Source organism: Lytechinus pictus, chromosome 2 (assembly GCF_037042905.1).
Source record: "Lytechinus pictus isolate F3 Inbred chromosome 2, Lp3.0, whole genome shotgun sequence".
Lineage (NCBI taxonomy): Eukaryota > Metazoa > Echinodermata > Echinoidea > Temnopleuroida > Toxopneustidae > Lytechinus > Lytechinus pictus.
Genome location: NC_087246.1, coordinates 67,873,100 through 67,886,113, shown reverse-complemented (window position 1 = coordinate 67,886,113; position 13,014 = coordinate 67,873,100). Strand labels below are relative to the sequence as shown.

General features: G+C 36.4%; 1 protein-coding gene across 1 annotated transcript; it reads right to left on the bottom strand.

Moving 5' to 3' along the window:
• Nucleotides 1–3,033: 3,033 nt before the first annotated feature.
• Nucleotides 3,034–11,114, bottom strand: LOC129255115 (alpha-(1,3)-fucosyltransferase 7-like). Its single transcript, XM_064095487.1, has one exon. It carries the CDS (start codon nucleotides 11,097–11,099, stop codon nucleotides 9,756–9,758), a length of 1,344 nt encoding a protein of 447 aa, XP_063951557.1. The 5' UTR covers nucleotides 11,100–11,114; the 3' UTR covers nucleotides 3,034–9,755.
• Between the last annotated feature and the right edge of the window lie 1,900 nt (nucleotides 11,115–13,014).

The following is a 13,014-nucleotide window of genomic DNA, read 5'->3' as shown; positions in this document are numbered from 1 at the left end:
ATTCCTCAGTTTCTATTCCCAGTATTACATAATTACCTAGAGGTTATACCGAGGTTTTTACCTGACTGCTAAGAAAGCACGAATGCCTGTGAGCAAGCACCAGGGGACCGACGGCTTAAGGTCCTCTCCGAGGGACCTGGTAATGAGGATAAATGCCTTACGAAAGGGCACTAGCGCACCACTTGGGAATCGAACCCGGGTCACCGGAATCCAAAACCCCTGCTCTACCGACTAAGCTATCGCGCCTTAGACATCTTTATCTTCATTTCCTTACCCCTTATTCATTACGTCAAACCCCCGTTTGGGAACGGACCGCAGTTCAGATTGCAAACTGCGGTATTTCACCCCATTTTGTATTTGAAAATCTAAAACATCATTTCCAAGCCCAGGGGGCCGTTTCATAAAGCTGTTCATAAGTTAAGAGCGACTTTAAGAACGACTGGTGATCATCGCTAATGGTGTGTACCATTTACCGCAAGACAGGATCACCAGTCGCTCTTAACTTACGAACAGCTTTATGAAACACCCGCCTGATCAACCCCGCTTGGCCAGGTAATCCCTGCTGTCTCAATTTCACCTCCACAGGCCAGATTATGAGCGTTGAGCCAAGGACGAAATGATAAACAACAGCTGTGCTATTACGTAAGAATTCTCTGCCTGTAGTAGAACCTTCTGAATGAAATTATTGTATTCGATATTTAATCACGTTTTCAAAGGCATATTGTATTAAGAAATTCAATGTTAGTCCATTTCTAATTTCGAACGATGAAAATCGACCTCGAAATAAGGAAAGTAAGTGAATAAAAATGGCGGCATGTTTTGCAAGGACCGCAGTCGGGCTGTTGCGTTATATCCGGACCGAGGTCAAGAAATAGGTGTTTTGATACTTACATTGCATGCTTGGGGCAGTAGGGTTTTTCGTACTTGGAGAAGAGAATTGATTGCAAGGGAAACTGGGGTAAAGTGTTCTCAAAGGGAGGTTTTTCATCATGTTGGTTTATTTTATTAATTTGGTTCTTACATTTTGGTTTGATCCTCCCATTATATTTAGTTTGGTTGGTTGTTATTTCTTATTAAAATGAATTACCGGTATGTAAATTGTATATCGTTCCAAGTTTAACTGAAGCAAACTAGCCCAGCGATTAGATCAGTGCATAATGCGGAGTCTGAAGTAGTGAGACTAGATTCACTATTTACTGTGGCTTTAACCCTAAATAGACTGGGCTATTTCGACGCCTAAGAAGACTGGGGGGGGCTGAATCAGCCCCCCCTTATGATCTCGGCCGTCGATCGCGCGATCGCGACGAAAATTGGCACGCGCGTTACCCATGGCATTATCTACAAAACTATAATATCAAATTCTACGAAAAATCTCATTGCTCATTAATTATGCTAATTTATGCGTAAAATCATAAGTTTGCTCTAATTAATAAAATAATGCCCCTAAAATGCTAATTTTTGTTTCACATACTCTAGATAGGCATCTGATCAAATTTATTTAAAAAAAATTTCAACATCACATTTATTCTATTGTTTTCTAAATTTCTTATGTATTTCTTTGTTTTTCGACTTTTTGTTTTTTATTGTTTTTTCAATGGAAATCGTCAGGGACTTTATTTTGACCATAAAAAGATAAAATTAATTGATTTTAAGCAGTAAAAATAAAAATGATGATACATTTATGAATTTTGGCTAAATACACCATTTGCATTGGTTTTTACACAATTTCACGTTTTTGAGTAATTTTGGGTCTGCATGCACTTACTAAATGTTGTGTAATTTCGGAACCGCGTACCCGGGGGTCACAATTTTGGTCTCAAAAGTTGCGCGAGACTTGAAAGTAAAAAGTCAGCGAGTGACGCGGTAAAAAAAATTCGCGCGGCGGATTTATCGCGAAAAATGTCGAGGGGGGGGCTGAATCACCCCTCCCCCCAGTCTTTTTAGGGTTAACACATATATACAATTTGGCATCTAGTCTTCAAATATAGATGTGGTATAATTGGTTAAAGTATATGAGTCTGTGCTTGCAAACTAGGGAAAATCAGACCCTAACCTGTAATGTTGGTGCAAAAAGTATACCCTGTTATACCTGAATGAAGTTTGGCAGAGACCTTGTAATCACTTTTCCTGTCCGTCTGTTGGTCTTTTACAGAAATGTTGGCTTTTTTATCTGACTTGCTCTCATTTCTTTATGTCTGCATCTACTGTATGCAAATGATCCTTGTGTAATACCACGTACCGGTATGAGGATGATGGGGTCAAAAGGTCCGACAAGAGGGCATGTCCATCCTTTTTTGGTCATCCGGCCCGAAGGGCCAGATGAGCTTGTGCCGTGGCGTGGTGTCCGTCATCCGTCCACTATTTCAAATACTTCTCCTACGTCTCCTACAAGATGGAGAAGTTTGGTTATGGTACCATGGTAACGCAGGTATCAGCTACTGCTCCTGGGATGGTTGCCCTTCAGAGCTCTGGTGAGTACACCCTTCCTACACTCAAACACACCCACCCATTTTCACTGTGATTCTCCGTGAAGTCAGGTTTAACTTAGATCATGGTCTAACTTTGTGCTAGAATTATGGGAAGCCAAAAGTGTCAAAATTTTTATTAAGTTGTATGTTTCTTATGTTTACTGTGCTCTTTCCTGATTCATCGATGGTGAAGACAATCATCTATTTATACTTCTTAGATAATTATGAATGATTTGAGAGCCAACTAAGCTGAAATATGATATCTCTACTGTTTGTGATTTATTTAACAATTGGCTATCCATACTTAAACCGCAACTTTAAACCCGAGTTTAAGTTAAACCAGACTTCAGAATACGGGCCAAAGGATATTGTGCAAATTTCCTGTGGAAAAAATTATGACACTGATGGATTTCCATATAGTTACGATTGATTGGATCAACCGTAACTGTTTGTTAATTAGTTCTTTCTCATATGATTACTGCAATGGGCTTCTTTCTACTATTCGCTCTCATCATCCAATTTGTATTCAACGACTACAAACTTCTTAGGTTTCTGGAGATCGTCCTTCCCAGCCACTCTTTAATTCACTTCACTAGCTTCCTTGGAAACAGAGAATATTGTTCAAATTATTCATGTATATTGGATTTATTTCGCTAAAACTATCAAAATACATTCACAAGCAGTCAAAGACTGAAATGTGTAACTGTTACATGTAAAAATAGAAACATAACAAAATATCGAGTAAACATTATAGCTAATTATTCAAATACAATACAGATTCATACAGATGAAAAAGAAATTTGTATCATACATGTAAGATAAATGCCAATAACATAATTACTACAACTTAGGTGTCAATAATGTGGAAAAAGGGGACTGAAAGAGGAGAGAGGAGAGGAAAAGGATGAGAAAAGGGAAGTAAATAGAGATAAGTGAAAAGAAAAGGGAAAGCAAGAGGTGGAAACTGGAAAGAGAATAAGAGGCAACCTTAAGAATGAAAAGATTTAAAGGTCAAGTCCACCACAGAAAAATGTTGATTTGAATAAACAGAGAAAAATCAAACTAGCATAACGCTGATAGTTTCATCAAAATCGGATGTAAAATAAGAAAATTATGAAATTTTAAAGCTTTGCTTATTTTTCACAGAACAGTGATATGCACAACTCAGTGACATACAAATGAGACAGTCGATGATGTCCCTCACTGACTACTTAGGTGGTCTGTCTATGACAGATCACCTCTTAATTTCGTCAGAATTTTCTTTATTTCTTTATTATTTATTTTTAGCACCTATGTTTGTCGCCAACTTTTCTCTGAATTGGTGAAATCAATTTGGCTGATTTTTCTGTCATATATAGAATCGATCATAGACACGGTCCACAAATTTTTTCAAGGTCATCTGGTCACGATGACGTCATCTACGCGCCATTTTGTAAAATTCTCAATTTGATCATATTAACATAACGGATCATCAATAATCAACCATATTCACATGATATAAACTTTACGTCAAAGGTCATCTGTTAAGGTCATCAAAGGTCATGTAAAGGTCATGGCGCGCGTCAAAGCAAAAAAAAATCTCTAAATGGTCTATAAAAATTTTTGGGTACGTTTCAAGTCATTTTAAGCATTTCAAAAATTTGCGCGCACGTATGCGCGCGCGTTTCCGCGCGTTACTCCTTAACGCAACGCAGAAACACATTTTTTTTTACATCATTGCATTGATGATATAATTCTGAGCAATTTGATACATTGAACAACCTTCTACGACCATTAATAACGAAATTAACACCCGTTAAAGTTTGCAGCATGTGTGCGCGCGAGCTCTCACTACAGGCCATATATGGGCAAAAACATGTCTATTGAAAATTCAATGTAGCTCTTTAAATAGTCCGTTGACCCCAAATTTTTTTTTCATGTATCGATAGAGTATGAGTTATAGATTCGATTTCATGTCACCATTGTCCCTCAATTTGATCATGACGTCATCAAAATTGCGCCTAAACTGAAAATTTCATTTTTTTCAAAAATGACGTCATCAAATTTATGCAAATTTGATCATAACTCCGTAAATATTGATTGTTTTTCGCCCAGATTTCGATATGTTGTAGTTTAGAATGTACTCTTTCTCCTTAATTAACATGAAGTTTCATTTTGAAAAACGCATCATGGCGTAAAACAGCGATGAAAAGAGGCATGTCATTTTTCCTCATATTGCGTGTAATCTCTATGGGACATGACTTTTTCACAAAACTAGATTCTACATTCCTCAATTTCGTGAGCTATATCTCCATTTTTTCTTGTCAGTTATCTCTGAGCGTTTACTACATACATGTAGTAGCTGAGATTCTAAGCTTTCGGAAGTGTGCCCTCCATTTTTTTATCAGATGCCGAGATCATGCCCGTTTTTCGCTTGCAAAATTGGATTTGTAATTCTCAAATTTCCTTACGTGTAATCTCTATGGGAACGTATAATCTCTATGGGGAATATCGTGGCTTAATGGATAACGCACTTGACTTGAGTTCTCGGGGGCGCAGGTTCGAGTCCTAGGGGTGAACAAGATGATTTTTTTTTCATTTTTTTTTTCTTTTTACCACCTCGTACATGATACTTTATGATAATTAAAAGGTATGAAAGTTAAAATTTAGCAAGATAAAACAGATTATAATTACTTTTTTCATATCACATGTATTTTCATATATCAAAGAGACCCTTTTCACAGTGCTTTATCATCTCCCGTCTTACAGAAGTATTCCATCCATAATGACCATTCCGTTGTCATCATGAAGATCATATTGATCTGCATGAGCATGGTAATAGTGATCATGATGGCGAGAATAAGGACAGACCACCTAATTTGTCCGCATGACGAATTAAAATCTAGTTTGTTTTTTATTGTTTGAATTAGACAATATTTCATTTTTTGCAAATTTGACAATAGGGACCAACTTGACTGAAATATAAAGTATTACGCAATGTTAATTCCACATGATCAAGGAGGAATTAATCGATGTTTAGAATTAGAATATATCATATTTCATATAATAAAATAAAAAATAAATAGTGAATGGATGGCGTCATCGGTCTCCTCACTTGCATACCGACCAGGATGTGCATATAATTGTTTTGTGAAATTAAGCAAAATTTTAAAATGTCATAACTTTCTTATTTTACATCCAATTCTGATGAAATTTTCAGTGTTATGCTTGTTGGATTTTTCTCTTTTTATTCAAATTAACTTTTTGTTGGGGTGGACTTGTCCTTTAACAATGGTCACTAAAATGTAAGTTACATAGGTCCGTATTCTGAAGTCAGGTTTAACTTAAACTCCAGTTTAAAGTTGTGGTTTAAGTATGGATAGGCAATTGTCACATAAATCACATTAAAATAGAGATATCATATTTCAGCTCATTCAGCTCTCAAATCATTCATAATTGTGTAGGAAGTAAAATAGATGATTGTCTTCACCATTGATGAATCAGGAAAGAGCACAGTAAACATAAGATACATACAACTTAATAAAAAATTCGATACTTTTGGCTTTCCATACTTAAACCACAACTTTAAACCTGAGTTGAAGTTAAACCTGACTTCAGAATACAGGCCATAGTGATTGAAGCAAGCACAAATAAGGGAAAGTAGAGATGAGGATACAGACTCCCTGGAAACTGACAAATTATTAAACATTGTTATTATTATCACCATTATCTTGATTATCTACAAAACATTCAATAAACAGGCTTCAGAGTATTTAAGTAATGGTTTTACTGTAAGAGCGCTTTGGTCACTGGTGACCCTCTTTGTATCATTGGGCCGTATGCATAAAAAGTAGCAATTGCTTGTGCTAGCCGTTTACTTGAATCCGTATGCATAAACATAAGCAATTGCTTGCAAGCAAATGCTTTTGCTAGCAAGCACAAGCAATTGCTTGATGTCCGCAAGCAATTGCTTAAAGATCAAGCAATTGCTTAAAACCGTATGCATAAAATAAACCTTTTACTTGTCTTGATAAGCAATTGCTTGCGTTTTTTCAAGCACCTCCAGACCAGCTTGAGCTCTTGCTTACTCATGGCATTCTCGTTTAAGGATTAAATTTTCATACCGTTTCAAGCTCCATATTCCAGAGGTTATGTTGTGATTTCATATCTAATCAAATTCCTGTTATTTTAGACTTTTTACGGCAATTTTTGTCCATCGATCTACACAGAAACCCCCCTGATGCTCTGCGCTGTTTTCCCCCTATTTGCGTAATAAAAAATACTTCTGCCAGGTCGGGAACGAAGCGTCGTTGTCCTACTGTGCGATGTTCGCACAACCGTAACGATCCTTTGTCCAACACATAAGCAATTGCTTAGGCAGTGCAAGCAAAAGGTTTCAGCACAAGCAAAAGCTTGTGCATACGAATTTAAGCAATTGCTTGAACTTGCCCTTTTGCTTGACCAGCTCTTGCTTTTGCTTAAAGCATTTGCTTATAAGCAATTGCTTGTCTTTATGCATACGGCCCATTAACTCATACATTAACAATAGAACTTTACATCTTCAAAATGCTGGAATGATTCGCTATATTACATGTAGACAGTTTCCAACACTAGCAATTTTCAAAAAGGAATTAAAAATCCATCTCTTTCGTAGTTTTAAGATTAAATAGTTCCACTCAATTAGTTCATTGTAATCATGTTGGGCCAATTGGGAAAAGCACAGTATAAGTAGTAGTAATAATGATGATGATTGATGATGACGATGATGATGATGATATAATAATGTCATTTCATTACTGAAATATTGATTTTAAAAAAAATATGATCCATGAATATGTCAGAAAAAATCCCAAATGTCATTCAATGGTCTATTAAAACTGATTTGAGTCCAGGGGGCTGGGAAGATGTTTGAGGTCACATGACCAAGGTCAAAGGTCATTTAGGGTTAATGAACTTAGACCATGTTGGGGGTCTTTGTGGAATTACCATCATAACTTAGAAAGTTTATGGATCTAGTTAACAAAACTTGGCCCTAACCCCCGGGGGGGGCACTCGACCAAAAAAGTGGTAGGGGTGTGCCGCGGGCGAGGCAAAAAACGGGGGCCTTGGAGCGGGCTTATTGTAAAAAGGAGGGTCCTCGGAACGGGCTTCGGAACTACAAATGTTTGTGAAACGGGGGTCCTCGGAACGGATCTCCGTATCTCTGTGAGTGCGTATGCATCCCTATATGGAACGGGCAATCGTGCATGACGCAGCTATAGCGCGGCCTCCGCCGGGTGCGCTCGCGCTTATAGGCGATGGTCGAAAAGCGCTCTACGGCCGCTTTTCACCAAAATTGTAGCAAATCAACGCGACCGGAACGGCGTAACGAAAAATATGCGAAGCTTTGGAGCGGATTTCTTTCTTCTTTTTTCTCGATAAGAAGGAAATGCTATGCCTTGGAGCGGCTTTCTTTGTTCTTTTTCTCAATAAGACAAAAATGCTATGCCTTGGAACGGAAATTTGAGTGTAAAAATGGGGGTCCCCTCCGCGGCACATACATGTACCCACTATGCATTATATACTGAGTGCCCCCCCCCCCCCGGGCCCTAACCCTAATTGCATCTAAAATTGTACATGCATAAAATGCAAACAACTTTTCTACATATTTAGGTAAGCATGCCAAATGTTCCTTATTTCTTAAAAGGGGAATCCTGCCTTGTTGTTGAAAAGGAGAAAAATAAATAAAACAGAATGATGAAAGTTTGAAAGAAATTGGACAGGCAATAAGAAAGTTATGGCTCCTTTAAGATTGAGATCCCTAAGACTATGTAGATTTAATTGGCAACTGTGTAAGTAAATTATGACAAAGGGCAAGGACAACTTTCCCATAGCCCATGTACTTAATTATCAGGGATTTGTGGTTTTCTCCTAAGTACCAATTCCCCTGGGGCAATAATCTAAATATAACCCAGTTAGTAGATTGTTTTATGTCCTCATGAAAGAAAAATGTAATTTGAAGTAAAACTTTTGAAAAAAAAATGATATTTTAGCCATATTATATATTGGAGTACACGGAAGAGTAGTCCTTGCCATTATTATATCACTATGACATCACATATGTGGCCAATTTGAAGTCTTCATGAGCATGATTACCAATTTTTACAACTTCTAAAAATTTCTTATTGTTTGTCCGATATTGTTCAAACATTCACCTATCAACATTTCTGATTTTTCTTTTTCTCTAAAAACAAGTTTTTACTAAGTTTGGATTCCCTTTTAATCCTACCAATATTCATGACATTTTAGAAACTGTTTGATCTTTTAAACCTGTATCAGTGTACATTTGCCTTGACATATAATTTATTTTAATGGCTTCTCCGCTTTCACATATTTTCAATTAAACTCTATCAAATGGAGTTTTGTGGGATCAACTAGAAATTTCAAAAACATGTCCCATTTACAAAATTGAAGACCCTTGCCAGATTGCTAAATGCCATAATAGATCACTATAATAATAGTACTAAAATGTAACATTTTTGTACAGTGCAAAACACAGGCAAAATGTAGGTCCATGCTCTATCAAAGCGCTTTTTACATTATTACCCAGCATATTAAAAAAATTCAAATATTTGTTTAGAAACTACTGTATTCTTTTCTGGACACAAATAAATTATTCATTCCCAAGTAATAAGGCTGAAGGAAAAGTCTATCAGCTGACCATGCAATTGTAAAATTATACAACAAAATAAGAGATTCACAATTGAAAAAAAGCACACCTTTGAGGTACAAGTACATGTATTGAAGGCATTCAATACCATAGATTACAATTTAAAGACAGCTACAGAATTAGAGTTTTTTTTTATTATTTATACAACATAAGACCATATGTTAATTTTAATTCTAAATCATCTGAAGTTTGTACCATAAAGTGTGAATACCACAGGGCTCTACAGTGGTGGCCTCTGGAAATGTCATGATGCTCTCGAGGGTGACTGCGGGAGGCCGTTGAGAGCATCTGAGGGGAGTGGATGAGGGTATGCGCCTACAGCTGAATACCCTAGGGTGTTTAAAATTTCAATATTGTATTTATATGTCCAAACTCTATTATTACTCCTCTATTATAACATTTTGCCATATTATGATTATATTTCTGTATTGTAAATTAATTTCAGCTATTGGTATACAGTAAATGCAGAAACTCCTGCAACAACAACAAGATAAAAAAAAACATTTTACATTGAGAAAAAAAAATTCTTTCTTAACTCCTCACATGAATATATTATAATGATATTCTGAAGTGTACCTGATCAGAGCGTGATTCCTTGTTTATTTCCATGGTGTCCAGCTTTCAATGTCCCCATCCACACTAAATGGTCTTTTGGCACCTCCTCTACAACTTTGAAAATAATTAGAATCCCCGACACTCTTGACAGGAGTTGATTCAGACAATTTTGGGAGGACTTTGCAAAAAGACTGAGGCTTCAAATCAGGGTAGACTATCTCAATGTGACCTTGCCTCCGCCAGGCAAAGAATTCATTGTAAAGACTGTCATTCTTGTCCACTTTGAGGAGGTAGTTTACAAGTTCCTGCTGCGAGGAAAAGTCACCGATGTGGATAAAGGAATTGGGGGGAGCTATGTGCTCATAAGCGGCACGTTTACCTCCATAAACAATTGGGACTATACCATTCATGACACCATTCAGCCAAAACTTTTCGGTCACATATCCGTCACATTGTGAATTCTCCAAGGCAAGAATGAATTTATAATGGGATCGCTTCCTGGCGCATTCTGGGGACAGTCGAGGAAGACAGCCAATATTCCTACCACATCTGCCATATGTATCAAATGTTATCAATTTCTCTAGACTTTTCACCCAGTCCATTCGGGGCCAAAATGTTTTTTTACAGTTGGAAGCAACCCACACAAGAAGGTCAGTTTTATTTTCGGCATAGTTAATCAATTCTCTGTCTGTCGGCTCTCCGAAAATGTACCGACCGTACGGAAGGTGTACATCAGTGTCAGAAAAATAAGTCATGTCAATATGATATTTGATTCTGTCAATTTGTGGATCAAAGTAATTCAGCATCAGTGGACTTTCCATGGAATAAAAAATAATTTTTATGTTAGATGGCAGGTCCTTGACTGATTGTTCTAAAAATTCATGTGTTTTCTCTCTATGTATTTTAGGCCTTATATTAAAAAATATGGCATCGCTGTGTTCCAGAACAGAGCGATTTTCTATTGACTGCATTCCTATTATGACTACGTCACAAGTGAAATCTGGACATTCTTGAAAAAAACTGGGATGTTCTTTGCTCAATATAATTCTACTGTTATTAATTGTACTTTTATGATCTTGTGCGTCTTTTAAAAGATTCTCAATCACAGCATATTCGGTCCAACTTCCGTACGGCCCTAACCATACAGAAAAATATCTTACACACCGGTTAGATAGTCCAGAATGGTTTGACACAGATTTATGTTTTTCAAATGAAGGACAGGTATTAGATGATACAGCCACATATTTATTATATGCAGGATAAGCATCACATTTCTTTCTTGTAGACGAATATGCATTTAAGGTTGATTTTGTAAGCAGTGCACAATACAGCAGTAAGAAACCTCCACAAATTGCAGCTAGAATCCAGAATTGACGACAAAACATCATGCACGTTCTGTAAAATGTGATAATAAAAAGAAAAAAAATTATAATAATTTACAGTTATATCACAAAAAAGTGAAAAAACACATTTCCTAAAAAAGAAATAAATATACAGATAGAAATATGTAATATTCATTTGCTCGTTGTTCCTGCTACAACATTGTTTGAAGTACGCATCAATAGAAATTCATGTCCGAATGAAAAAAGAAATCATGATAGCTGTTAAAGCCCAACATGTTTATACCACATCATCTTTTAACGGCAATAGACTTCACCCTAACAGGCCCGACGGGGTGGAAATTGTCCACCTCGCCATTTTTCCAAATGAATCTGGCAGGCAAAATATTTAAGACAGTGCCATTCGCTATCTTTTTACTTTTAACTCTTGTACAACTTTTACGATCAAATTTGTGATGCCCTGGTACATGGTTACGAAATCACGTGTACTACGCAACATTATGTAAGTCCTGTCAGACTCAAAATGGCTCAAAACTTGAATTCATTTTATTATTTCTACATTTTACTTCCTAAAATCAATTAACTTTGCCTTGTTTATGATCAGAATTAAGTTGGCCCCAATTTCCATCAAAAAAGCAACAAAAAAAGAAGTCCAAAAACACAGAAATAAATAAGAAATCAACAAAAAACAATAAAATAGTTAAGAGAAAATTTTTGATACCAAATTTCTTTTAAAGTACATTAGATCAGAATGATTTCAGTCATAATAGACTGGAAGAAATTGATAGCCAGATTTGATGATTTTCTGATATTCATTACAGTAACACCATAGTTGAAATAATTCTTTACACTAGTATGATGGTTTTAAAAATTCTCCTTCGGTTAGATATTGAAATACCATAATTATTTTAATCTGAGTTCACTTAAAAGTATCTAAATTAGCTTCATTCTTAGGGAAACTGTCAAAATTAATTTATCTGAATTGTTTTGATCAATTTTATTGTCTCAACTGCATAGCAGGGCGAGACTATAGGCAGCGTCAACATTGAAATCCTAACCAAGGTTAAGTTTTTGAAATGTCATCATAACTTAGAAAGTACATGTATATGGACCTAGTTCATGAAACTCGGACATAAGGGTAATTTAGTATATTAGGGTCAATGAACTTGGACCATGTTGGTAAAATAAATTGAAATCATAACCAAAGTTAAACGGATGATCCAGGCTGGAGATATTTATATTTTAATAAATAGAGTAAGATTTACTGAGCAAAATGCTGAAAATTTGATCAAAATCTGGTAGCAAAAAAGAACTTATTGAATTTTAAAGATTTGCATTATTTCGGGGGAACAGTTCTAGGCATGTCTTTATGTCCTTATGTCTTTATTAATAAATTTTTTACCAAGAACAAAAACAATTGGATTGACTACAACTGATTACTCACAATTGCGGACATTACCTCAACTCTGCCAGACTTACGTGTAATACATGAACCTCACAAATCTAGGGGTGGAGGCATATGCATCATACATCGCTCCTCCTTGGAACTTACCAGGAATTCCTCCACGATTTTCTCTCCTTTTGAGCACATGGATGTCCTGGTCCGAATCTCGACTTCTGTCGTTTTCAGATCTTGTGTCATATACAGACCACCCCCATCATCGAGGAACAAACTGTCGTATCACAATTTTGTGACAGAATTTTCATCTATACTAGAATCACTTGTGATTGATCAACATCAACTGATGATTGCAGGGGATTTTAACATCCATGTCGATGACGAATCTGACAGAGATGCTAAGATATTCCTAGATATCTTAGATGCAAGTAATCTGCAACAGCACGTTAGGTTAGCTACACACCAAGCTGGGCACATTTTGGATCTGCTCATTTCAAGGAAGTTCGGTCATCCAATATTGAACACGGACATCATTTCTGGACTTCCTTCTGACCATTCAGCTGT